Source organism: Coturnix japonica, chromosome 3, assembly GCF_054131305.1.
Source record: "Coturnix japonica strain WE chromosome 3, WE-NBRP24, whole genome shotgun sequence".
Lineage (NCBI taxonomy): Eukaryota > Metazoa > Chordata > Aves > Galliformes > Phasianidae > Coturnix > Coturnix japonica.
In genome coordinates, this window is record NC_140665.1 from 43407237 (window position 1) to 43432271 (window position 25035).

General features: G+C 36.3%; 1 protein-coding gene across 3 annotated transcripts in view; it reads left to right on the plus strand.

The window, feature by feature from the left end:
- The window catches only part of PRKN (parkin RBR E3 ubiquitin protein ligase), a 597077-nt gene that overhangs the window by 475378 nt on the left and 96664 nt on the right, over positions 1-25035 (plus strand). For all 3 annotated transcript variants that reach the window (XM_032443533.2, XM_085541382.1, XM_085541383.1), the window contains 2 exons: positions 6028-6089; positions 17774-17923. In XM_032443533.2, coding sequence (XP_032299424.2) covers positions 6028-6089; positions 17774-17923 — 212 coding nt within the window. The remainder of the gene's footprint in view (positions 1-6027; positions 6090-17773; positions 17924-25035) is intronic.

Consider the following 25035-nt stretch of genomic DNA (forward strand, 5'->3'; position numbering starts at 1 on the left):
AAAGAAAGAAAAAATCATCAGATGTTTTATATGCCCAACAGACTAAATGCTGATTATAGAATCATAGAATTGCTGAGATTGGAAAAGACCTTAAAGATCATCAAGTTACTTTGGTATATATCTATAGCTGAAACAGATTCCTGAGAAAAGTTATGGTACCTATAGATATACAGGAAAAAAACCCTGTGCATCCACTGTACCAAAGGACATTTGCTTTACTTTCTTGGTGAAAATAAATATTCCACAAATTAACCTATCAATCATAATAGATCCTCAAAATAGACATTGGAAGAAGTGTGAGTTAGTGGGTCTGAGAATTTTAGTTTGTGAATGTGCCTGCATAATCTATGCATAAAATGCATAATCACCATTGAGAATTCAGAAGGTAAATAAATAAGATCTGTAGTTAATAAATGAAATCAGTAATTTAACCTAGTGTTTACAAGCTGATTGCATGAGAGTTCTGAGTCAGGCTTGTGATTTAATCCTGGTTAGCACCAATTCATCTTACAGATAAAGCTGTGTGCCCACATGAAACTCCCGCATGTTAAGATCTGCAGCTATAAGGCATGGGGCTTGACATGCCAAATTACTCACAAAACAGTTCTGTCACTATTACTTCTTTAAAAAATAAATTTTCTTACACAAAACATGGTATGAGTAAATGCAGTGAAAGTCTAGAAAGTTTTTAAGCTTTAAGCTTGGTTACATTCAAAAATTATCTAGGTAACACTTAAAAGAGAAAAAAAGCCAGTAATTGACTGTCTACAAAGATATTGTTCTTTAAGATTGTAAAGTAAGTTTGGAAAATGTTTATAATTGTGTGGTTTTGAAAAATCAGTGGGAAGAGCTTTCCATACCTTCCACAGTGTGGAACTACAAACGATATTTCAAGCATAAGGCTTATGTACTTATGTTCCGTAAACTATGGACTTGATATTTTGCACAATTTTCAGTAAAAAAAAATTGTGCACTCCAGTCAATCTCTTCGGTTTTGTGTTCATGTTCTTCATGTTCACATAACTTCAAAGATGAGAAAAGGTCACCTGCAACATCCAAACATTTAATTAACAAAAATGCAGTGAACAGACATCCTGCTTTGAAATTGTTGTCTGTTCCCATGAGAGTGACAGTACTGTCACCGGCATGGGATTGCTTTTCATCAGAACAGACTCTGACAGTATAAAGGTTTATTTTTTGCACCAATATACCAATTAGTTGAACAGGTTGGAAGAAACTGAGAAAATGACAGATCAAACAAATGCATGCTAATCGTGAGATTTCAAACCTGGTGAGTCTTGTTTTGTGCTTAAGTCTCCCCTGACTCCTTTGTGTTACTCAGTTACCATTCCTGTTAGTAGCACACAAAATGGGGAGCAGGGCTCTGTTTGTTGTTCTGCTGTTCTCTTACTGAGCAGAGCTTGCTGTGCTGTACTGTGCTGAGCAGTTGAAGTTTGCTTGTGGGGTCACATAGGAGCTAGCTGTGCCTTGGAAAGATGCCCTTTGTAACAGGCAACTGAGGGCTGCATATTTCCCATGCTACTTTCCTGCACACACAGTCAACTACAGGACTTATCACTACTGTAGTGCAAACACTGCCCTTAAGTGCTGCTTTGCCAAATGTTAGAATGTATATTTTTTTAAGGCGAAACGTTGTTCTTATTTGTAATCATCAAATATTACTCAGTGCAACCAAGGAAGAAAAAAAAAGGCACACTCATCCGTTAATTTTCTAAGCACAAAGTAGTTATTCTCACGTATTCAGAACTTTTTCCAGTTGCAAGCTTAATTTAGCAGTTAGTACTGTGGAAAGACATCCTTTGAAGGACACTGATAGATACGCTTACCTAGTTACGTTCAGAACAGGAAAAAGGGTATGTGCTTTTCAGAATTAGCAACTTTTGATGCAGACAGAAAATTTAAGTGAGAAAAATTGAGTTATGCTGTGTTCATAATACAAGTGCTCAGGGAGCTTAACGTTATGGAAAACTTATATGCCTAATGCATGTGCAGAAGTGTTGGGCAGAACCAACCCATCTAACCCCCCTGCTGCAGTCAGGGCCACCAACTTCCATATCTGATACTAAACCAGGCTGCCCAGGGCCTCATCTAACCTGGTCTTGAATGCCTCTAGGGATGGGGCATCCACAGCCTCTCTGGGCGGCCTGTGCCAGTACCTCAACACTCTCTCTTTAAAGGACACTGGTTTAAGTTTTCCTTTGCCTTCTCACTGGAGAACATAAACCATACAAAGTGATAGTTTTAAATAAAAAAAAAAGTAACCAGAAGCTAGTCCTGTGAGAAAATATATATATATATATATATCTGTGAAGAGCTGAGTAGTTCAATTGGTGTTAGATGGAATCACATTTAATTACAAATTGGAAATGTGTGTTCAGAGCTGTTCAAATCAGGGGATTTATGCTGTTAGCAGACATTAAACTGTCCTTCTTAAATTTTGCTTTTTTTTTTTCTTTTTTTTTTTTTTACTTTTCTCATGAATGTAGATTCCCCTATAGGAACAGATTGAAAATGTCTTCATGTCCCTATGAAGAAAATATCACAATGTAAATTGTAAATGTAAAGTTGTAAGTGGCATTTGGACTGAAATAATAATGCAGTGTGGAATTCAAGCAACAATAAAATGATTAAAACAAATAATCTGTTATCTGATAGAACATTTAGAAAAGTAATAATCTTAAATTTAAGCAATGAATAAAAGCTTAAATAAAAGCAAAGAAGTTGCTTGCAATGGGCTTGTAAAGCTACTAGTCCTTTGAACTAGGTATCATCCTCTTTAGACTTAGTTTCCTACTTAGATTCAACCATAACATTAATGAAATGGATCGTATCCCTTTTAGGTCAGTGGAGTTATGTCACGGTAAAAGGTGGTATAAATAAAACCTAAAGATCTGCATTGATATTATATTTCTTGTGTCTTGTTGTGCCTCCATAGCAGGCAAAAGGCTGTAACAGCCCTTGCAGCCAAGAACATATGAAACATAGAGGCTTGAATGTCAGTTGAAAGAGGGAATTAATAAGCCCTTTAGCTGTCATTTTATCAGTCTGCAGATGTCCTCAATCCTGAGTTTTGGCTTCTGATTAAAGGCAATTGTTCATGCCTTTGGATCATTTGCTTTTAACACTCATGTTTAATTGTTGCTGGTTTTTGGTGGTTGGTGTTTTTTTGTGTGTGTTTTTTTTTTTAATTAAATATTTCTATATTTTTGCTTATATCTGTAGAGATTTGCTGCATATCTGTGTTTTTGGTTTTTTTTCAAGTAATTATTGGGAGAAGGGAAATGAAAGTGTTCAGTTAATTGTTAAGAGTATTAATTGTAAGGGTTTCTGTCCTATAGAGGATGTATAATTTAATCCTCAAAGCATCCTACACAAAACAGCAGGAGTCTTTAAAGTGCAGATTGTTTATTCCAAATGGCAAGTTCAAGTTACAAATCAGAAAGAGAAAATGCATTTTTCTTATAAGCTTTCATGTGTGCGACTTGCCAGTGAGCCCAGCGGGTGCGGTGCTTAACTTGTAATAATTTTCGAGTTCCCATGTATGTTTGCGTCTACATGTAAAAGTCAACAAATGTATGGGTGTTTTTGTGGGTGCCATGAAAAGTATTTCTTAACAGTCTTCATTAAAATAGGTATTTTTACATCTTTTTTTAATTTATGGAATGGTTATTTTTCTATAACCTATGTCTCTAGTGCAGGAATTTAACATCACTCAAGACTTCTTCAAATCTCCCAGATGTTTGAAGAAAATGGGTTATTTTACAAAGGCCTGCTTACAAAAAACTGAAGTAGAATCATAGAATCACCCAGGTTGGAACAGACTCGCAGGATCACCCAGTAAAAACATCCACCCATCACCCATAGTTCTCTCTAAACCATGTTCCTCAAGGCAACATCCAAATGTTCCTTGAACACCTCCAGGGTCGTGGGGTCTTGCCAACTGTGACATGATTTTAAGTCTTCTCCCTTCTTTTCTATTGACTTGTGTAATCATCTTACGATTGAGGCCTACTTCTCCCAGAAGTCCATTCCATTTTGCCCTCTTCACATCTGCAGAAATAGGCATTTGAGAAAGATGATTTTAATAAGAAGAAAAAGGGAAAAAATCCTTGCTAGGCAAGAAAAGGGGAACTTTCCTTTCTTAAAGGTGGGATAATAAATTGGGAAGGATAAGAGTGGAAGAAGGTTCATTGAAGAATTCATGAAGACTGAAAGAAGCAGAGACAACCGTAAAGCAGTTCAGCTGTTGATAGAAAGTTATCATCTGTCAAAGATTACAATGCAGCATTATACAAAATTGTCTGCCACAGTTAGAATTTCCTATAGAAGTGTGAAATCAATGCAGATATTTTCAGAAAAAATATATATATTGTATATGAAAAAATTGCAATAATTAAGTAGGATCTTGAGGGTAGGAAAGAGGAACTTTATTTTAGGCAGTGACTTTTTATCTGACACTCATCTATGACCACAGAGTCTGTGGTCACAGAGAATGAGAAGAAGAAAAACTTGTTAATAACAAATCACTCCAAGCTAAACTTGCACATTCAAATATATCCATATCCTTCTGTGAGAGGATGGAAGAGATGGGTGGTAAAGATAAGAATATATTGGGTTTCATTAAATGGGAAGGAAGGAATATTTAGTGAGATAAGCAAGTAACAGAAAATTCTTTCAGTATGCCTAAATCTTGGCTACCTTTTAAGGGGTTCAGTGATGAAGTTATGTTGATGTTGCATTTTCCACACGAACCTCCTCTGAATAGAAATAGAAACTTTACCAGCAAGAAGTTTTTAAACTATCATTTAAATCAACACCCTAGGTAGAAGAAGTTAAACAGCTGAAAGACTCGTACTGTTACAAATGTGTCCAAAATAGGGTTTTTGCCTTCTTTAGTTACGCACTTGCAAGTATAAAGGCTTTTCCCTTTGTATCCGTATCACAGCTATGCCAGGAGGAATTTTGAGTGTAGGCCATGCCTCATTGCTTTTGAGTGAAGCCATGGTGCTGATGGAGATTTCCTGACAACTGTCTCCAAATTCATTTACATCTTTTTAATAGCAGTCATTAAGGGTGAGAGGTAGCTGTTCCTACTTGCATCAGCAGAAAAACAGGTTGATAAAAATTTTAGTTCCTCCCATATTCTGCTTTTAATTCCTTTTAAGGAATTTTCTCTGTTCACAAGCAGATGCTTCAATTTATGGTAAGCAGGATAAAGCTCAGATTGCTTTCACAGTCTGCACTTTTATCCCTTGCCAAACTTGAGTCTAGTAGTGCACAAAAGTGATAAGCATGCTTGAGTTTCATCACCAGACAGGTAATGAGAGTCTGAACAGATCTGTAATGGGCATGTCATATAGCAAGATGTATTGTTTCTTACTGGCTGGTACAGACGTAAAAAATGTTTAAACTCATTACAAAGTTCTGGCAAATCTCCCTCCTGCCTATGTAGTTGATTTCTGTATCACACTTGTGAGTAACAAATACGTATGTGTGAAATGGAATGTGTCTGGGTCAGCCAGAAGTAAAGTAATCTGTGGCACCTGCAGAACCTATCCTTCAGGGAACCAGGGAATGCCTTTATGAAACTCAGAGCTGAGTCCAAATATGGTATGTGAATCAGAATGCAGCTTTGGGCAGCTCTCAGGTTCTGATGTGATAAGTTCTTTTAACAGACCTCTTGGGTTACACTAAGAGACTGGTAGTATCTGGCAGACACTGCTGCCCTTTTCATCTTGCTTTTGTTTTTAGTCCTTTGAGGAAAGGGCTAAAATATACAGAATATAACCTTTCTACGCATTCTTGGTAGTATGCTCTGAAATGCGGAGGGATTATTTGATAGATGGTTTTCAGCATTCTTTTGCCCACAGAACCATGGCTTATCTTTCTAATCTTCTAAATCCAACATAATCTGTATGTTCTATCCTCTCTGTGTGTATGTATCTTACAGCTGAAACTGCACTGGCAGGGAGTTTTAAAGTGGCTGTTTTTGTTTCATTCCAACAGCTGGCTGTGCAGACTCCTTGATTAAAGAGGTTCATCACTTCAGGATTCTGGGAGAAGAACAGGTGAGTAAGAACCTCAAAGTTAACATCTTAATGTCATGAAAGATAGACACTAATGAGACATTTTTGTCTATCTCTAGAGAGTCAGTCTTGTGACCCCCAGTGACCTGAAATATGGGGGAAAATGCACACAGGAAATATATGTGCTTTTTTTTTTTTTTTTTTTTAATTCTATCCATCAGCCTTGACAGGTTATTAATTGGTACATCTGCTATCTGCCACAGCTTTTCAGCTTTAGATTACAGCGGTAAACAGGCTCTCTAAAACATCAGATAGACAAACAATCTGACTAAGGGACTGATATTTACAGCTGCTTTGTGTTATCCATCCCTTTTTTTTTTTTTTTTTTTTTTTCCATGGTCTCTTTTAAAAGAATGTTTCTAATTCATAATTATAGCTGCGCTTTGCACTGACAAAGTTGTTTCTATACAGCAATCTTACAAAAGCAAGTGAGGTATGCTTTACTACACTCACTAGATGGTCATAGTTAATGTTTTGTTAACAATGAAATCAGTGTACAGAGATATTGAGAAAATAGCCTTAAATATTGAGAGGCAAGTTGAATTGTCGGATACTCAGTGCTTCGGAAATTCAAGTTGCCAGTGTCTCAAGTGTCTTTCCTACTGTACGGTTACAAAGCCCAATGGCCTACCAGAGAGTTGCTATACATACTAGGAACCAGGTGCCTGAAAGCTCAGCATTGGTGTGTTGTACCTCAGAATATCTGCTTCTGTTAAGGAACATAGCCCCAAGGGTCTTGCAGAAGGTTATATGAAGTCTATGACAAAGGCAGAAGCGTGTCCTGAGATGTTAATTTTAAGTCTGATAACTTAGCTGTTAGATCATATTATATTGTCTAGAACACCCTGTTTCTTCACCTTTTCTTTTCACTATCCTACAGGCATATTTTTCTTACAGTTAGGACTGCTGGTACATTTTCCAGACTTTCAATTTTCTTCCACCAGCCCCTCACTTCAGATGTTATAGAAAATCAAGCATGTAAGTCCTCAGGGACTAAGTTTCTTCTTAGCAAGAAGAAAGCAGTAAGAGCAGTGTGGGAGGATTTGTCTGGCAAAAACAGAAAAAAAGACTGAAGGCAGGGTAGGCCAGGAGACTAGAAACAGGAGTCTAGTGAGAATGAAAGTTCAGAAAGAAAAAATAAAAGAAATAAAGACTGGGATTGATGGGGCTGAGAGACTGGTGAGAACCAGCTGACAATTGGAGAGCAGAGCAACTTGAGGATACTGGAGGGATGGAGCTGGCTGGTCAAAGACTGAGTGGCAGGATGAGGAACTGCGACTGAGAACTGGAAGGGACCAAGTACAGAAACTTGCTGGAAGAGATTATTAAATAAAGGAAATATATTAATCTGCATGTAATGAACTGCCGTGCAGTAAAGATATGTGGGCTAGGAGGAAAGGGAAGGGTAGTGATTTGAAGGTAAAGTAGTAAACAGCTGAATGAGAAGACTGTGAGTAGGTGTGTGAGGTCTTGAGCCAGGCACAGATTGATAACAGCACTGGTAGTAGTCTGAGTAGTGCATCCCAGCAAAAGCATTTAGTTGATAAACTTTCCATTGTGGGTTTGTTGTTTTTGTTTTTGTTTCCTGATTGTTTGTTTGCTTTTTAGAAGCAGAGGCAGTAGGCAACAAGATGAAGGCTTAAAGAGTTAAGACTGCAAATCTGACATTAGATGTCAGACTTAAGATTGCCTATATAATCTTTCTTTCTTTATTCCACACTCCTACCTATACATCTTTTCATTATTGAATTAGATGATGACATACATGATCATCAGAAGTGAGATGATATGCAAATCATGAGGAACCTTAAAATAAAAGACAATTTTTTGCCAATAATAAGAGAAGTTTTGGAGAGAGTGGAGAATTTTAATGAATAAAATTCTGCTAGTCAAGTAAGTACTACATTTTTTCCACTTGGAATATTTGTGGTATTTTTACTGATTTTCGTAACGAAGTTACTCATATTTGGAGTGACTACACTTGAACAGATAAGAAACTTTTGTTAGAGAGCATTAGGAGTGTAAAAATATGCAGCTAGGAAGTTGTTTTACAAAATGGATCAGACCTGTAAAGATTTGTCTTTCTCTGAAACTGGCTGCAATAACAGGTTACTCAGGTACGATTATCATTACAGTCATAATAAATACCTTTTCAAATAGTGCACATTGCTATGCTATGAATGATTCCCTAAACCCATGGAGGTGTGAAGAATGTTGCAATTATGTTGTGTCTCTATAAAAGCTTTGTCGTCTTGGATCTTGTGATGACCACGGTAGCTCTTGTTTGATTGAAATCAGCATAAAAGGAAAAGTAGGCGCAAAAACAGTGTAAAAAAAAAAGAAAAAAAGAGAGAGAGAGAGAGAGAGAAAGAGAAAAAAAACACCTAAAATACATCTCAATGTATTGAAAGGAATGAATTTCAGGGGAAAAAAGTAATTATCTGATAACTTCTCATATTTTTGTTATGTATTTACTTTTTTAAGGGATTTTTTTTTTCTGTTTTCATGCATACAGAAAATTCATAATTAATTATAACACTGTTTTATTCAGACTAATTAGTTTCAGCGTTTTCAATCTTTTAAACAAATCTTTTCTTCAAATCCAAGCAACAGACAAGGAATAACAGGGGCAGGTTACTGCTACATGTCGAAACTTGATTTATTTTTAATATGCTTATGTGTTTAAGGCCAGATTATAAAAGCAGAATAGACTATTGTGATAATCTTTTCTGATCTTCTTTAGAATCCACATTACATGAATTTCTTGGATTAATTCTTGTTTAAACTGGAGTACATTGCTGAGAAAAACATCCATTATTTGTTTACAAATCTCTTAAAAACAGTAAATCCTATTATACCTTTCAGGGATGAAAGATAAAAAATGCCAGTCTCTTTTCTTTCCACTACTCTACCAGCGCCAGCACCCTTCCTACTTTGTGAAACTGCCATTGCTCAGTCCAGTTACTTTGTATTTACAGTTCACTTCACATGGGCATTTCCAGTGTAGTTACTTGCTGGTTCCAGTTAAAGCAGTGGCTGCCCAGTAAGGAGCATTATTTCCCTTCTAGAGATTTCTAAATATTCATCAAAGATTTGCCTTTGTGCTTTTGGACATGCATTGACACAGCTCAGATTCAGATCAGAATAAGTAATGATGCTTCCCACACAGAAATCCCAATGTGCGATTATGCCCTATGCTGCTTTTCCCTAGAAAAATAGCTGAAAAGTAAGCTGTTAGATTAGACCTGCCTGACCAACAGCTCTGACAGCCCCATAACATGGATTCACTTGTTCATTGCTCCTCAAATTATTGCAAACTTTATCACTGTTGTTCTGTGTTCCTTGGTTTACTTCACAGTCATTGATAAAAATTTTAGATGGCAGAAGTCCAGGGATCAGTACCTTTAGGATCTTCTTGGAAATAGATCTGCGTAATGATGTTTACCTATTTACAATTATATTTCAGACCTGCCAGAATTTGCTAAATTTTAATCCTTTTAATATATGGCATATTATTTTTGCATTACTCTAGATACTTAATCAAAATGCCATGCAGCACCAAGACAAGTGTCTTAGAGAAGCCTGCTTCTTCAGCTCTCTTACTTTTATCAACAAAATTTCAGTCAAATTAAAATCAATAATCTGTTTCTAATAGAAAACAATGATCTCAACCATTTCTTCACTGCATATTTTTTTTTCCAGTAAATAGTGAGTTTATGTATTTTTTTATTAATGTCAATGAGAGATAAAGGTGTTGAGCCACTTTAATGATCAGTCTACTGGGAAATGTGCCTACCTACCTGTCTGTCTATCCAAATAAACTGTTTCTTTATCTAAACATAAGCACTGAGTGAAAATGCTCAGAAATAAATGCTTTATATTTTACTTGAAATTTGAGGAGTTACTGATTAATATTTGCTAAAAGTTCTGTAATAATAAAATTGTTTTCCAAATAGTCTAAATTCTCATTAGTCTCTTTGACATGTAAATTTCCTATTCCCTCGGGAAACTGTGTGGTACAGGAAATGCATTCTTGCTAGAAACTCTATCTTTTAAGATTAATTGGAAACAGCAAGGTAGTTTTTAAACAGGGAATTGTTTGCAGATTTTGTAGAAAGAGTGGTGAAATAGAAGAGTATAAACTCCACTGGTACATGATATGCATTGTGGATATCTAACTAACTTACCAGTTATAATTGGCTTCCAAAGTCATTGATTTAAAATGCATCACAAATACATTTAGCAACAGATTGCTACCCCATTCAGTAATGGAGACTCTGAGAAGGTGCCAGAGAGTATGACCTAGAAATGTCTCCAATGATAAGCCTCTTCTAGAGCTGGAAGAAATAAAAAGGCTTATTCATGTCTTGGATCATTATTCTTTTTCTGGTTGCTGGTTTCCTGATATATTACACGAATGGAGGGGATGCAGGAAAAAGTTCAGAAAGGAGCTTTGACTGGGTCATTTTGGATCTCCTTTTCACAGACAGTCCCAATGCACAAAAGCCTGCATAAGGTATAGAGACTCTCCTGGATGTGCAGCCCTATGAAGGGTAAAACCTGAAGCCATCTAACTAGCTTTAGTTCTGCTGAGCTTTTTCTTGCAATTCAGTATCACTATCCATAATCCATCATTTTCCCCTAGCATAATGGATGCAGTCCAACCTGCTGTCTAACCGCTTCACTTCATAGGTACCTTGAGAGATATTCAGGACTGGGATGAAAGATTTATTAACTGGTGAGCTACTGAGAAAGAGCACAATATAAGAAAGTTACGGTCTCCTGCAGCAACCATTTGCCCTGTCAGGCTGGGTGTCTCCAAGTCATGATCATACAAGCTGCTTACAAATATATGTTAAAGGTGCAGTAAATATAGGCTGTGTCCAAATATAGTGTAAAGCAGGTAATTCAAAAAGCCAGTGCCAGAAACAGCAGAGAATACTTTAATTCAGACCTCAACACTATGATATACCAACACAGCTAGAGGACTTGCAGTGAACTGTTAGAGAGTCTCCCTAGTGACTCTCCGAGAAATTTCCCTCTTCTCCCCAAAGTGATAAAGAAATCTTGTTTAATTGTTTAAATGGAATATTGTGATTCATTAATAAAATAGCAGCTACATCTGAAGGCTGGAAGGGAAAACAAATAATGCAAGAGAGCAGTCTGCTGCTATACCTGAGTGCCCCCAACAGGTCACAGAACAGATGAAGCTGATCACATCCTAGTGGCAGGAACAGAAGCTGCAAAGTAATGTATAGCTATGCTTCTCTACTATATCATCTGCTCTGACAACTTTGCAGAATGGATTGGCCAGTTTCTTGGTATTTTGACAGGGGAATGTTCAATTTTAACAGATCTCTTCTATCAGCTACTACTGCAGCTTGTTGCACTGCTCACTTTTTCTTTACAAATGTCGTGGGTGTTCATATCCCTGAAATCAGACAAAGCCTGAGTAAAGATACTTTCCTTATGAGCTGGGGAAAGCTTTTGCAAAGGGTACTCTGTTTTGAAAATCTGCAGGTGCACATTCCCATGCTCTTCAAGGGTTGTGCTCTCTCTTCCTATGAGATGTAACTTCAGAAGACATGGGAATCTAAGTATGAAAGGAGCACAGAATGAACAGAAATCACATAATATTAATTTAGATTTTATAACTATTGTGCAATACATGTTTGTGGCAATTATATATATATTTTATTTATTTATTTATTTATTTTGCTTGCAATATTTACTAGAGTTGTGTGAGGTTGTTTTTTTTTAATATCTGCTACAGAACATTAGTATTTTCTGTCTTTTTGCATGTCTCCAAACAAATCTTCTTCCTGAAGTAACTGACATCCATGTGAGTTCCTCAGCTTTGTTGCTTCTGAATTACCAGAACTTTATACTGTTTGTGTTCTTGTCACAGACAGATAATTCCTACTTTCTTACTCTTTTTCTCCACGTTGCCTGTGCACTACAATAGTGAGAGAAATAAAAAATGAGGGAGAAAGAACGGAGAAAATTACCTGTGATAAGATCAATTATTTTCTTGTCTTGTCAAAATCAAACAAAAATGTCATTTTGCATAGGAAGCAAACTTCCATTGTTTATTTCTCTATAAAATATACCAATGAAAAACATGCTTCTAAAAAAAAAAACCACAGAAATTCTCTTCCTCCCAGCTTTTATTGAATGCAGAGGGAATATTTGAACTCCAGCGCTGAGGGTCTCAGGCAGGTGTAACAAGCAAGCGCTCTTATATCCCTTAGGTGAACTTGTTCTGCTTTCATGGGATATGCATACCCTCACTCTTGCAGCCTGAGAAGTGCAATTCCTTTGAGCCATTCTCTACCTCAATGAATCTCAGTTGTGCAATTTACAAAAGCATAAGTTATGAGACTTGAGGTTTGCCGTTTGTAGGGAACAAAGGAATGCTCACGAGGGTCTGGAGGAATTGAATGTTGGTTTCCAGCATTCGATCTATTCACAGTGATTCCATAAATACCTGCTGGGAAATAATAAAACTTTCAGTAGTTTGTTAATATGCTGTCAAACCATACACTGTGCTTAGTCAGCTTTCTTCCCTGTATCATATTGCCTCTTGTGTATTCAGTTTGACTTCCAATACATGCTTCTCCAATGTTATCCTTTCACGGTATTTTTTGTTCATTATTATTTTTATACTCCACATCTTGTGCTTTCTACCATTTTGTGTGCTACAGTCTTCCAGAAATTCATTTCTCCTTGCTCTGTCCTGTTTTACTGTTGAACATAAACTGTGTTGCATTAGTCTAGTCATGGATTCCTTACCTGAAGTATTTTCTTGAGACTGCCTTATGTACATTCCCAAAGTCATTCAAATTGCAACTCTGTGTAAGGTGGTTCTCTTTCTGTTATCCTCTGTGGTGCTCAGTGACACCTAGGGAGTAAAAAGCTTATGCTTTGAACTTGATCTTCCCATTCTATCCAGGCAGCGGAGTTCCAGTAACGTAGGAAAAATAATCTAAAGGTAGTGCAATGAACCACATAATGGTGGACAACCATCACAGTCAATCTCTTTTTAATCTATTTTTTAAGTCACTGATATGCTGCCTCTTTTATAAGTGCTTTTGCTATTCCAAAGTGTGGTAAGGGTTTTATACATTAAGTTACATAATTGCATTATGTAACTAATTTTATTTTATTTTTGTATGCGTATAATACATATAAATAAAGTGCTTAGTCTACATTATGGACTAATAGGCTCCACAATCTAATTTTAAAACACACAGATGGTTATTTGATTTATATGAACAGTAAAAAGAATTTGACTCCAGAAAGTAAATTTTCTTTCCTCTGAGACCATTGCATAAAGATTAAAAAATAAATAAATAAAATAAAAAAGTAATTAAATTATCTTGTAGAGATTAGAAATTCTGGCTTTATATCTACCTGTTTAACTTTTGTCCACAGTTCCATGTGAGGCTGCTACTGAGAAGATCCTTTTAGGCTTAAGGGGAAAAAATATAATAATAAAAAGAGGAAAATAAAGAACTATGCCTACATTTTAAAAGCGGCATTAAAAACACAGCACAAGGCATATTAAAGCATAACTTGCAAGTTACATAATATTAGCAAGAAAGCATTGTATTCACAAAGTACGTTTCACAAGGGTTTTGTGCATCCAGGTGCATTTCAGGTTTGTCTTAATATCTAAATCTCAGTGAACATTAAAGTAGAGCAATGTATAGTTGACCCTGTCTCATTCTTCTGTCAGCCCAGTGATTTCAATTATATTATCACTGATTTACAATATTAAGTGATTGAATTTCCTCTGGTTGAAAACCTGCTACTATTCAAACTCTCCGGGGACATCATCCCTATCTACAAAGTGGGGAGCAGGGAATAAGTGGTTACTGTTATCTAATTTCTGTGTCCATGTCATAGTGTAATTTATAATCATTTATAAAAATAATTTCTAAAGGCCCTCACAGCTCTTTTTGAGTAAAACTTGCATGAAAGACCTTAATGGTGTGGTTAAAATACCAGAAGTGGAGCTGGGAATTTTTTCTACTCAAATTTTTTTTCAATGGAAAGTATAGATTTGGGTTGTCTGGAATAATTAGCAAACCAAGGGGAACATCCATGGCAGAATGCTGTTTTCACAGAATAATAATAACAACAACAACAACAACAACAACAACAACAACAATAATAATAATAATAATAATAATAATAATAATAATAATAATAAATCATTTATGAGTATCTTGATTCTGTACCTTTATCTGTCTTAGCAATAATTGTTTGGAGTAAATCATATTTTATAGTCTTTTTTTTTTCCTAAATACATATTGAAATACATGATTCTATGGTGAATCTGGCAATTATATACCTAGCTAAATTTCTAAGGCATATTTCTAATGCCTTGCATGCTTTCCTCAAAAGCTGATTTCTAGCAGCAGTAAATTACTGGTGATTTCTGTGTAATTCTATGCCTCTCATTACCATAGTATTTGATGTCCTCATGACTATTAATGGATTTTGCCTCTCAACACTACAGTGAAATCAGCAAGTATAACTCTACCTCCTGACAAATGGGGAACCGATGAGAAGCATAGATTAAGTGACTTACATGAAAACCACAGGCAGGCTGTGCTGCTGACAGGAATTAAAATCAGGTGCTATGAATGCCATTGCAGTCAAATTTTTGATATATTACATTTTTCAGAAGTTTTTCCTAAAAATAATTACAGTATTTTTCTTACTTTTAACATGCAGAACACTTTTCACTTGGTGAGTGGATTACTAAATAGGGTGCACACTGCTAATAATTAATAGATATTGTGAAGTATTTTGAATGAACAGAAGAGTTAATCTTCCAGTAACAGCTCTGTAAGTGTTAGATACCTAGTTTAAGTTAGTATTCTGAGCTTCAACTAAAACATTTTCTTGGGGTGATTCATTCCACCTATCGTAGACATCACATTTAAGTCAGGATAAATTCCCTTACTGAGATAACTGTCTCTTCACGTTCAGTATATTTGGAGCCCATGTGATTTGCTTAAGTTAAATGTTTAATTTTTGAGGAAAGAAAGTTTTGTAGGTAATTTGCAGTCTAACTTATTTGGATACTTAATCCTTGGATTCAAAAATAGCTTGGCCCGGTGACTTAGGATCAGAATTATTGGTTCTGAAGCACCTATTATGGGAGTTACCTAATGCCAGGTATCAGTATCTAGCAAATTGTCTGCTCTGTCTTTATTGTTAATACAATAGGACACTCTAAGGCTCAGTTCTTCTCACAGTAAGGCATATCTCTAAAAGAAAAGTGATGAATTGCATCTCGTCTCTCTCTCATGAATGAGTCTAAGCAACTCATACAACCATGTGTATCATTGCTGTAGGAACTGAAATTAAATTAAGTGAATACTACTTTAAATCTCCAGACAAGTGATGAAAAACACAGTCACATACTCCAAAATAATTTGCGTGATTTTGCAAACTGACTTTTTTTAAGCATATTGGTTGAATCAGGACTGTGTGATACGTATGGCTGTGTTACATCAAGGGGAAATTTCTCTGATATATGTAATCTGTCACTGTATTAAAGTTGTTAATTAATCATTCATTAATAGTGCTCTGGTCCTTTACAAACCTTTTATAAGCGCATCTTAATGTAAAGTGAGACATTTTATTTAAGATCATAGAACACAGCATATAATAGCAAATTATGAATGATAGAACATGTATATATTCTGCTACTACATGTTTTAGTCAGTCGCTGAATTTAACTGAACTACTGTACAAGAACAAGGGAAAAGGAAAATGGCTTCTTATGACAGATCACTGGAACAGGTTGCCCAGCAAGGCTGTGGGTGCCCCCTGCCTGGAAATGTTCAAGGCCAGGCTGGATGGGGCTTTGAGCAACCTGGTATAGAGGGAGGTGTCCCTGCATATGGCAGGGGGGTTGGAACTTGATCATCTCAAAGGTCCCTTCCAACCAAATCATTCTATGACTTCGTGATCTTGTAAATGTGTCTGAGCTTTGAAAGCAGGAAACTGGCTGATAACTATATAGCAAGATGTGCAAATGCGCTTTGTGTGGTCTTCCCAGCAACTGTACTGATCCACTTGTTTGGCTTTTACTGTGTGAAAGTCACTGATAAGAGTGTTATAATTATGCATAAATTCTGTGCTGAACTCCTATGAAATATCAGACTTTTCAGGCAGAATACAACTGCTTTGTCCATCTTGCCAAGAGGACCATTTTCTACCTTGTGCTTCTGTGAATCAAAAGAAAGGGAGAGATGACCAAAGTAGTCTTTTCATGACCTCTATTTTAAGCTAGAAACTAGAAGGAATATCTTTTTCTTTTTCAGCTGAGAATTTATAATGGGAATGCTGACAGAATCACAACCAGGTTTTTGTTTTTTATCCAAGAAAAAGGAAACAAGTGGATTTTCATGAGCAGTTACAAGAGAAAATTTATGAAGCACTAAATACTGTTGTGAGCACTGTAACATAAAGTTTGTTTTTTTACTTTAGCTCACCATAAAGTCATTCTGCTCTAAAAGAAAATTCATACTACTCCCTTTTTCTTTGGCCTTTTAGATTTTTCTGTTTTCATGGGGCTTTTTAAACCAAATTCTCTCATTTATTTCACTCTACATTAGACCAGATTTATAGGTGAATCTGTAGCTTGGTTTACAGTGCTTTTATAGCCACCAGGGTGGAACTGCGCCAGCGCAGAGCCCTCGAGTGGATGTGATTTACATGTTCACAGCATGATTTGGACTTGTTCAGTTTATCTCAGTTTGAAAACACGATAAGTTAGACCAGGGAAAGTTATTGCTATGTCATCAGTCATCTTAGAGTGGGCGTTTTTTGTCTCAGAGGATAGAATGTGTGTGTTATTCAATATTCCTGTATGTCAATGTGTCCACCATTAAACTGGAGACATTTCCAAAGCCCTCCAAGTTATTGGTATGGGACTAGATGAAAACTGCAGAGACGAAGAGAATTTCCTGGAGGATCCTGGAAGTAAAACCACCTGCATCAAATATTAAATTGAGTGGATCTGAGACAATTATTTAATCAATCAATATCATGAAATGTATTTTGAAATGGAAATTGACTGACCAATTTTTGCAGCCCCTTGGCTCAAAAACATTGTACTGCGTCTTTCTGTGGATTCTTTTTAATGTGTATACAGCATTTATCAGTGTTTGTTGTTGAACTACATTTATGATATTTACAACAATTTTGGTAGATCAGTGTAAGAGTTCTCCCCATTATTTGCAGGAACAGTCTGCTACTTTCTTCATTTTAGTGTCACACACAGTTCTCTAGTTGTTTAAAAGATAACTGAGTGATGCATGCAAAGTGAGTTGGAGCAAAATGGGCCCCGGGCAGACTGATCTAGTGAGTGGAAACCCTGCCTATGGCAGAGGAGTTGAAACTGGATGATCTTTGATGTAATCTAAACTATTCCATTACTCAATGATTCTATGATTCTATGAAAATGACAACTCATTTAGTGATCTACACAGTTTGAAGCATTTATCAAATAAGCTGAACTTAGCACGCAAGCCATTAGGACAGATGACTCTATATGTGGGATAGATTCAAGCTCTAAGCTTGTGGGGTTGTTTTTTTCTCTTTGCATGCAGTCAGAAGTTTAAAACCTGTCTGTTGTGTTGCAGTATAACCGCTACCAGCGCTATGGTGCAGAGGAGTGCGTGCTGCAGATGGGGGGCCTGCTGTGTCCAACGCCCAGCTGTGGCGCAGGTCTGCTACCTGAACCAGGAGTGAGGAAGATTGTATGTGAACTAGGCAATGGAATAGGCTGTGGGGTAAGTACATATATTTTTCTATCAGCTCTATGGAAGACAAATGCTTTTCTAGGATGTTAGAAAAAGTGGGAAAAGGGGACTTTTTTCCATTGGTGACTCTGAATCGCCCTTTATAAGAGAATGGGATGCTGTATCTCTATAAACTATTGAAATACAGTACCACGGCTTAGGAATGACTATTTCATCATTCAGGCTGTTTCCATTCCAGAATGCTTTGTTTAAACTGGTTTTAGAAGCTGCTGAATAGCTAAAGTGAAAAACTGAGTTGTATAAATGGCAGTCCAAATGCACTTCGTTTTTTTTCTCCTTGCACTCAGCAAAAATAAGCCGAATCTTGACTAAATAATTTGTTATTATATTAACACCACCTTTCTTCATTCATAAATGAGAAAAAGAAGACAAAAAGAATTACCAGTTGATACCTCAGTAGCATTTATAATTTATTTTAAAATATACAATGAAAAGAAATACAATTTTAACTAGAGACTATGCTCAATTAATGGTGAAATTTTGGAAAACAGAAGCCAATGACACTTGGAAATGTTTTTGCTAATCAGTTAAATCATACAGGTCAGTTATTTTTTGCAGTAGAAATAACAGAGCTTTTCAAGAATCAGTCTGCAAGAAAAACAGAAATATGCAGAGAGAAATCTGTTACATGTTATGTCAGTGTGACTGATGTTTTGCTAAGTGACTTTTTCTATGCTCATGTTACTGAATTCCATGCAGGATGAGAGAAGAGAAAATATCTGTATTTATAAAATATTATCATGCTCCTGCTGTTGTCTTTCTTGTGGAAAATGCACTTCTTATTGTAGTTTTGATGTTGCTCAAACTGATAGCATGGAAGAATAATTGTTTGCCGAACTAGGAGGTTGCAGTAACTTGTCTCCTCTGAGTAGGTTAGCATCTGTCGACCTTGGTAAAGCTTTCTATCTGTCCATGCAGTGGTGCATGTAAAAAAGAGTGCTCCCCAGCCTCACTGGGCACACAGAGGGCAATAAAATAAAGCAGAAGGTGGGAGAGTAATAAGAAACAAGACTGAGTAAATGAAAAGAAATGCTTCTAGATTAACCATTAGGGATTGTTTAAGAAAGATAAAATCACAAGTAATTTTTCCTCTACTTTCTGCCTTGAAGTGATGAAAATCAAATTGTGTTTTGCAGCTTCATTCATCATCATTTTGAATCTGCAAATGCCCTGTAAATAAATTTCACAAAGCATAAGGGATTGGTGTATTGCTTAGCTTAGCAGATTGTTCTGTTTCCTTCAGTGGAATCTGTGTTGTTTGCCAGTGACCAGGTCTACAGTCTGGAGTTTAACCTCACCCATTGTTTGGATTACATAATGCCTTTAACATCGTGAGTTACATTTCTCTGGGTCTGAAATGAGAAAAAGCCTGGTCTGTAAGCCATCTGTTACTTATATTAAGGCTGTTCCTCAGAATGTGTAATGGAATGTGGTAAAAAAACATTTGACAAATAATAACCTCTAAGATTTGTGGCAGAATATTGTCTGTTGCAAGAGTCCAAGCGCTATATATATGATGTCCTGCTTAGTGCAACTCACATGTGTCTGCATGCAATCCAACCAGAACTTGTGAACAGATAAGGCTTTTCTTTTTTTTTTTTCTTTTTTTTTTCTTGTTTCTTTTCTTCCCCCCCTGCTGTGGAGGAAAAAAAAAGGGGAAAAAAAAGCCTCATATTCTTTACCATATCTGATGCATGAAGTTGTGGTGGACAGGAGCTGTTCTTAGGATTATAAGTTACTAATTCTACTTCATGAGAGAGATGAAGGGGATTGCTTCTTCTCTCAGGTGTTTCTGAGCTTACTCAGGGTGACAGAGTCTCACTCACTGCCTTCTGGGCTACAAGCCCAGAGCTGGGAATGGCAGAACACAAACAAAAGCAGGGAGGAAAAGGAATGCCATGGCATCAGAGGGCAATGGCCAAGTCAGCTGCTGGTGAGAAACTCATTGAGCTGGCAGAATGTAAGAATTTACCTACAAGGACACCAAGACATTTAGGAAAGCTGTTTATTTTTACTCCATCTTCTGGAGTCACTTTGGGTGTTTTTTATTTAGAAAGTTAAACTGTGGTGATACTTTTTTCCAGTAATTTTAATGTGAAGGCCTTCCAGTCTTTGTGTACTAAGTGTCAGAGAAGTCCAGGCTCAGTCACTTCAGTTCTCTGGGTTCTTTCACAAGCAAACATAGCACTTTACAGGCTCAAAGAAGAAATATCCTTTTTGTTCTTCCAAATAAGTTCAGCAAAATATGTCTTGCAATATTTACCTGTGCAGCTTAGGTTAGAGACAAGTTCTTTGTTGAAGCAACTAAGCAAAGAAACAAGGCAACATGAATCTGGAGATCCTCTGTGAGTATGTGTCATCCTGTAAGCTACGCTTTAGATGCATAGAGTCTCTTTTGGGGTATTTGAATTTCCGTCTATTGGTAAAGTTCAAATAAGTGGTGACATAGACTTAGAAGAAGAAAATAGATCTAACACATGACATTACTCCTTCACCCAAAAGCCAACTTAGATAAATATGTGTCCACTTCACAGAACAAATGGATTGCTTGGGTCTGAATTGAAGTGCAAGGAACTGTCAAACAGTTAAGGATTTTAATTAACAAATGAGATTGATCAAGGGAGGGAGAGGGGAGAACTTTTGAAGTGAAAGTTAAGATAGTAAATGAGAGATTTTTCAGAAGCCATTTTAGAAGAAGCAAAATAGAGAATTAGTTGGTCAAAAGGGATTGAGGTAAAATAACTATTCCATTAATCAAAAAAGAAACTGTGTGAAGCAGTCCCAAATAGGCAAGGATGTGACCAGTCCTGTACAAGAATGAAAAAGGTGAAGAGGTACCTGAGCTGGGCTAGGATGCAGACTTTTTGCCTTTCTCAATTTTTCTGTGCTATGTAAAATGAGGAACTAGAATCTCTTTTTGCAAAGTAATTGCTGTCAGTGTCAATGGAGAGCAAAATACATCTTCAAGAGAGTGCTCTTAATTTGTTAAAGGGTATCTATGAAAATTAGATATGGTAGATTTTTCTTTGTCTCGGGAAATTTGGAAACACCAATATAAAAACAGCCTGGAGAATATTTAGATAGAACTGTGCCAAGAAAATAAGCATCCTTATATTTAGTCTTTACAGTGAGTTGGTGATATGTTTGAGGCTTTCAAGCAGAGAAATTGAACAAGGAGAGACTAATTTTGTCTTACAAAGTAACATGCTGAAATATTTTTAATGATCATGAGCAGTTGTCAGCCACATCCATGTTGTGGTACCACAGACTGACTGACTCTTGCCTAATTTTTTACATTTTTTATTATTACCCATGAGCATATTAATTGATTTATCAGACTGTCATCATTTTATGATGTTTTTTTCCTTCATTACTATGTATCAGACCTATGTTACTAACTTTTATTGCAGAAATATAAAAGTGTGACATATTTAATACAAGAAAACAGCAACAAAACATAGAAGAAAGTTCATATTGTACCAGCTGGCTTTAGTACAGGAAAAGCTGTAATAATCAAGACATACGATAGCTCTATAAGTAAAACATTTTTGTCTGGTTTTATTTTATACTGCAATATTATTTCCTACATAGTAAAAATAAAACAAAAACAAAACAAAACAAAACAAAAAAAAAAAAAAAACAGGAGTTAAAAGTAGGTTAGAGTGGAACTTCAAGGAGGACTTTACTACTTGCTTATTAAAAAGTACGCTTTAAGATACATACATGTATAGCTCATCTGTCCTAGGAAACTTTCACTACTTTCGCTACTTACACCATCTTTCTGTGGGATGGTAACTGATTAATGTGTGATTGCATCCCAACCCTTTTTTCACAATAACATAAACATTTTTCAAGATGCAGGATCAGTTAACTGATCCAAGCATAGATTTTTTTCTATCACTACAAGCTGGAAGATGTGAAGATAGATAGAGCTCAACCCTGCTGAAAAGGACTTGGAGGTGCTGGTGGATGGAAAGCTGGACATGAGTTAGCAATGTGCCCTCGCAGTGCAGAAAGCCAAATGTATCCCGGGCTGCATCTAAAGAATGGTCAGCAGGTTGAGGGAGGTGTTTGTGCCCCTCTGCATTGCAGCTTTTCGATACCTAAAGGATAACTTTAAGAAAGAAAAGGTCAGACTCTTTAGCAGGGCCTGTTGCGATAGGACAAGGGGAAATGGTTTCAATCACAAAGAGAGGACATTTAGGTTGGACATAAAGAAGAAGTTTTTGCAGTAAGGGTTTGAGGCACTGGAACAGGTTGCCTCAAAGTGGTGGATGTCCTTGTCCTTGGAGACACTCAAGTTCAGGCTGGACTGGGCCCTGGGCAATCTGATCAAGCTATAGATGTCCTTGTTCATTGCAGGGGGATTGGACTAGATGACTTTTAAAGTTCCCTTCCAACTCAAACAATTCCATGATTCTGTGATTCCCTTGGAATGTGAGAACTGAGATGGTGGAGATAGAGCCTCTGACAATCCCATTTTAGTTTATTCATTCCTAGATAGCAGTGTATATAAGCAAGAAGAATAATGTAATTCCAGTTCCTCTGTGTTTTGTTAATCCCTTGCTCAGGGATCTGACTGCCAACATTATAGCCAAGTGACATAGTTCATGGATGTCCTGAGACCACTCCAAATTATGCTAAGAACAAGCTATCATCACTGATTTTTGTGGCCCTTCATTCGACTCCCCTCAGCTGAAGCTCCAGTCCATAAGTGTAGTGGATTGCACTGTACAGTGAGAACGGAAGTTTTGTAACCTTGCAAAGGCTTAATTGGGGTTACTTCACCTCCTTTATACCATATTTACTACACAATTTATACTATATGTGTACAGACAGTGACATTGAAAAATACCGAGATTTCACACTCACACACACACGCACAAAAAGAATTGTGTTCCAGAATGGGTGAAATTTTATGGCTGCAGACTTGAAAAGTTCCCTGAAAAATAGATGTAGATCCCATGTCTTCCTAATACATAGAGGTCCTAGGCTGTTTTACCAATAGAACAAAATCTCAAAGGCAGTTTCCTTTTGATTTTTTCTGTAGTCTTCTTTCATAGCTAAGGAAGCATATGTTAATGCAATCAATTGCAGTGTATTTGTGGAATTAATGATTGTCTGTCCTTTCAGAAAGCTTAATAAAATAGAAGAAACTCTAAAGTAGTTACAGAAGAAGTTCAGTGCACATTCCTATTGTTTGCGAAGTTTTTTTAGTATGGTTAATTGTCTCTTGTTCGTGCATTTCTTAGCATACATGCTTAATTGTCACTCTGAGACATGAACTAGCTTGGAAATACTGTTTCAGAGCTATTTCATACATATGAAAGCATATCATAGTTTGTAAAATTCCCCAGTCTTGCAGTGAAAATTTGTTTCAACGTCTGGCAGTTTTAAGTCTATTGTTATAAAGTTTACCTCTAATGCAATGTGTTTTCATGATCAGCATGTACCTTCTTTGTGCAAATTTTCACACTTGCATCTGCTTTTGGTACAAGATTCCATATATACTGCCTGATCAAAACATTTGAAAGTCTCACTAACCTAAAAGACTTAATTTGTAAATAGAGGTGCAGATAGAAATGTTTGATTCTTCATTAGCAGCAGCAGGAAAATTTTGACTGTATGTAAAGAGAAAATAGGTGCCTCTTCAGATACTTCCAAGATTTAAAGATAGACGATATGAGTATTGGTAAATTAAGACAAACTTTGAAGATATTTGGATTGAAAAAGTTTTACTTCTCTAATCAGATTAATAAAATGTTATGGGTAAAGAAAGACTGTGTGAAAAGCATTCTTAATTCTTGTCTCAGTTTTAAGAGTGGAATGGCAATGAAGTCAGTAGTCTGAATAGGAGATTCAGTGGTTTTGGAAAACAGAGTAATAATAGCTCAGAAAAGAGAAGACCTCAAGACCTTTGCGTCATTTGCAATATGCTAAAATGGAAATAGTAAATAGCCACTATCTAGTACTGTCTGTAGTTAAATTGCTGGGTTACTCTTTGTTATTACATTTCAGGTATCTGTCCTGGTTCCATATGGCATTAAATTTTTGCTTCTAAGGAAATTCATTAGAAATGTATTACCATGGATAAGGTAATAGCTGAAGGTATTGCTTAGATTAAGAAACCACCTCACAGTAGGAATGTTTCATAATATACTATAGGGAGCTTTTTCAAGGAGAAGGAAAATGAGACAGACATTTTCTATTATGGCTAAATGCCGAGCTGCTAGCGCTGAGCCACCAACTCTAGCCAATCATCATGTATTACTTTATTCTATTGTGTGGGCACTCTATAGAAAGTGGAATTCCATCTTGTTGATGTGTTATGTTTCAGTAGCTAAGCAAGTTGTTTCATTGCTAAAATATGACAGGCTTCCTCAGACTGACCAATATTATTTTTTGATTTTTTTTTTTTTCTTTCTGGTAATGTTTTATGTGATTTAAAACAAAGTCTATAAACATGGGACTTAAACAAAAAAAAAGGCAATATTTTAACAAAAGCATTGCACAAGATCAACACTGGGAAATTAACAAATTGTATGTGTTGGTGTCAGGGTTTGTTATTTCCGTTGCCCATATGTTTTAGTGCTGCAATTCATTGACCTTGTGACTGATAGGAAGCTCAGCTGACAATAAGGGGATAAAACAACACAGAGAATGCTTCCATTATTGGTATAAGAGATCATGTTCATTCATGTAACTAGCAAAAGCAAAACAAATACTTTCTATGAGGAGAATAAATCAATTACTTGTGCTTAGTTCAATAGTTAAAAGAATAAGTGTTGGGTTTTTTTACCTCCTAAATCACAGAGAACTAGCTGATAAAAAAAGTGTTAGAAAACATGTGTCTCTCTTCAACTCTAATTGACCTGGACTTGAAACACCATCAACTCTGTCTGCTTGATGTGTAGGACAATATAAGATGTGCCATATTAGGGGATCAAATACTGTATCCCTTCATGTATGTAAGGTGTAGCTTTTTCCTTATTTCTGCATCATGCAGGCATCTGAAAAATGGCCATTCTACATGAATGTTGAACATTTTATATTAAATGTGCGATGTTTTTAATGCACAGACT